At 58.5% G+C, this 2,772-nt stretch overlaps 1 protein-coding gene across 1 annotated transcript in view; it reads left to right on the forward strand.

The window, feature by feature from the left end:
• Nucleotides 1–1,756, forward strand: part of PAFAH2 (platelet-activating factor acetylhydrolase 2, 40kDa) — a 3,517-nt gene extending 1,761 nt beyond the window's left edge. Inside the window, exons 6-10 of the mRNA XM_009332178.1 lie at nt 395–508; nt 882–973; nt 1,088–1,201; nt 1,290–1,438; nt 1,662–1,756. Coding sequence (XP_009330453.1) covers nt 395–508; nt 882–973; nt 1,088–1,201; nt 1,290–1,438; nt 1,662–1,756 — 564 coding nt within the window. The remainder of the gene's footprint in view (nt 1–394; nt 509–881; nt 974–1,087; nt 1,202–1,289; nt 1,439–1,661) is intronic.
• The last annotated feature ends 1,016 nt before the right edge of the window (nt 1,757–2,772 follow it).

Here is a 2,772-nt window from a genome sequence, read left to right on the forward strand (position 1 = left end):
CCTGCTGAGCCAGGTTCTCCCCTGCTTGTTTCTGCCTCGTTTAAAAGGACAACATTGAGTCGAGATTTGTCGTAGAAAAGCTCTCTAGGAAATGTAGTGGTTGGAGGTGCTTTTGGCAGTCTTAAATCACCTCCCAGCCTCTTATTTTTGTGTATGCGCTGCCTCACGGCGCATTGCACAAACAAGGGCAACAGTTTTCCTATAAAGATGAACCCATGAGCATAGATGTTGAGGGTGAATGAGAAATAAATTATAAATAGAGGGAAAGGTTGCATCTGAGTGCTGCAATTTTAAAGGGACGAGCGTGGGGGGATGTTGGGGGGGAGGATCTGGCCCCAAACTCGTGGGGTGGAGGAGCTGGGTTAATGGGGGAAGGGGCAACTCTCGCTTCCAGGTTCATCAGAGAGCGGAGGAATGCGTGCGAGCGCTCCGGCTCTTCGAGGACATCAGCAGTGGTAAATCTGTCCCAAATGTTCTTCACCAGGACTTTGATCTCTCCGTGCTGAAGGTACCTGGGTCTGTCTGTGCTGAAGGACCAGCCGGGGGATGGTTTGGCTGATGGGGGGGTCTGGGTGCCCTTTGCTGGCAGGATCAGTCCTCGTTGCGTGAGACTTTTCCTCCTGGGACAAGCGGGGTCTGTGCAGAGCCACAGCCTTCCACGTCTCGGCTTCTTGGTGCCCCTCTTCTCCTTTTGCTCCCCCATGCATGCCGGGGAAGCCAGGTCCCATTGCAACGGCAGTGAAAACGGGACACAGTGTCCCTTGCAGAGGGCAGAGCAGTGGGGCTTTGCTGATCTTCTTCCCTTGGCTTTTTCTTCCCTAATTAGGCACCTTCTGCAGCGATGTTTGGGCACAGGCTCCTCAGCTTTTTCCTTTTTGCAGGACAGCATTGATCTGACCAAAGTCGCCGTCATGGGCCATTCCTTCGGCGGGGTGACAGCAGTGCTGGCCTTGGTGAAAGAGCCTGGCTTCAGGTAAGCCGCGGCAGGGACGAGGAGCCGCAGGAAGCTCCGGGGACACGTGGCTCATCCCAGTGGGAAGGGAAGCTGTGGCGTGGGTGGCAGCGCCGGGCGTCCGTCCTGCTGCAGGTGCGCGGTGGCTCTCGATGCCTGGATGTTCCCCCTGGAGAACGCGCTGTACCCGGAGGTGCCCAAGCCCGTGCTCTTCATCAACACCGAGAAGTTCCAGACACCAGAATGCCGGTACCCTCCCGGGAGCACCTACGAGCTGTGTCCCAGTAGGAGGACCTCTCCCCTACTCCCACTGAAGCAGATCCCTTCCCTGTCCCAGGGGATCCGTGCATCAGAGCCAGACCGACTTCACCTTTCTCACCGGGAAGCTCATCAGCCGCATCTTCGGCGCAAGGGGGACCCTCGACCCCTACAAGTGTCTGGACATCACCAGCTGGGCGACTCTGGCCTTCCTGCAAAGGCATCTCGGTACGGCACGGGGTGGAGGGCACGTTGGCCAGGGGATGGGAGGGCACGAGAGCTCCCCAGCTTGCAGGGGGCTGCAGGGTGGCCGCTGCCTCCCTGGACTTGGGTTTGGTGCTTCCCATCCCGTTGCACAAAACAAAGGGGTCCGGCGGCTGCTCCTCCTTTACGCCTGGAGTTGGGCTGATAATCGCTGTAGTAACCCCGTCACCATCTCTGCCCCGTGCAGACCTGGAAGAGGAGTTCGATCAATGGGACAAGCTTCTTGAAGGCATCGGAGACTCGGTTGTTCCAGAAGCACCATTCTGCCGCTCCAACCTGTAGCCTGCTCCGAGGTCACCGGCGGGAGCCAGGAACCGGTAAAGCAGCTGCTTCTTGTCCAAAATGAGCCGTGCAGGAGCCAACAAGGGCAGGAGGACCCATGGGGACACCAGGACCTGGGGGCCATGCTCGTAGGACGTCTGGTGGCCGGGGTGCTCAGCGAGCGTGCCGGGAGAGCCCTCCATGCTCAAGCGCTGCCTGTTGTGGCTGCTGCCTTCAGCGAGGGCTGTGGGTCTAAGGGAATAAAATCCCCGGGGACAAAGACTGAGTTGACTGTCACTTGGACCCGAGGTGACACCCTTCTTGCACGCAGGGGGTAGGTGGGCATCGATCCCTCGCTGGGCCTGGCTAGATCTGCTGCAGCTGTGGCACATCTGGCAGGAGCAGGCAGGGGGGTCGTTCATCGTGGGTTGGGGGTAGTTCAACCACGGCCAAAAGAACCAGCGCAAAGAGATGCAGCATCAGGGCTCCAAGCAGAAAGGTAATGAAAATCTTATCGTCGTCCTGGAGAGCTGGCCAGATTCCTGACTCCATGCCTAAAATCTGGGGGAAAAAAAGAAAGAGGACGGTTTTAAACAAGGGGCTGGCTGGAAGTATCTCTGAGCACCCCAGCAGCGCAGGGATGTGAAATGGGGACTGAGATCAGCCCCGGGGACGGCAGGAAAACTGTCCAGCCTGGTTTTGCACCATGAAGAGCAACGCTGCTGCAAACAGACTGCCGGCGCAGGCACATGTTGGCGGTGGGAATAAGGTACTTTGGAAGTACCTACAGCACATTCCTGGGTAACAGCAGCGACGTTAGAGCAAGGGGCACTTTTTAAGGGGGGGTCTGATCCTCGGCCATCCCAAGGAAGGGGTGAAGCCGGTGGAGCTGCACGTATTTAGCCCGCCGGAGACCCTCCCCAGGGTCCTCGCTGGCACTGCAGCGGGAGAGGCGGCAGGCAATCCTGGACACGCCGCCTCGGCAGCTGCTGGGAACATCCGGGCTCCTGGCACACCATCTGCTTTTGCATTGTCCC

The sequence above is a fragment of the Pygoscelis adeliae genome, unplaced genomic scaffold, assembly GCF_000699105.1.
Source record: "Pygoscelis adeliae isolate BGI_AS28 unplaced genomic scaffold, ASM69910v1 Scaffold359, whole genome shotgun sequence".
Classification (NCBI taxonomy): domain Eukaryota; kingdom Metazoa; phylum Chordata; class Aves; order Sphenisciformes; family Spheniscidae; genus Pygoscelis; species Pygoscelis adeliae.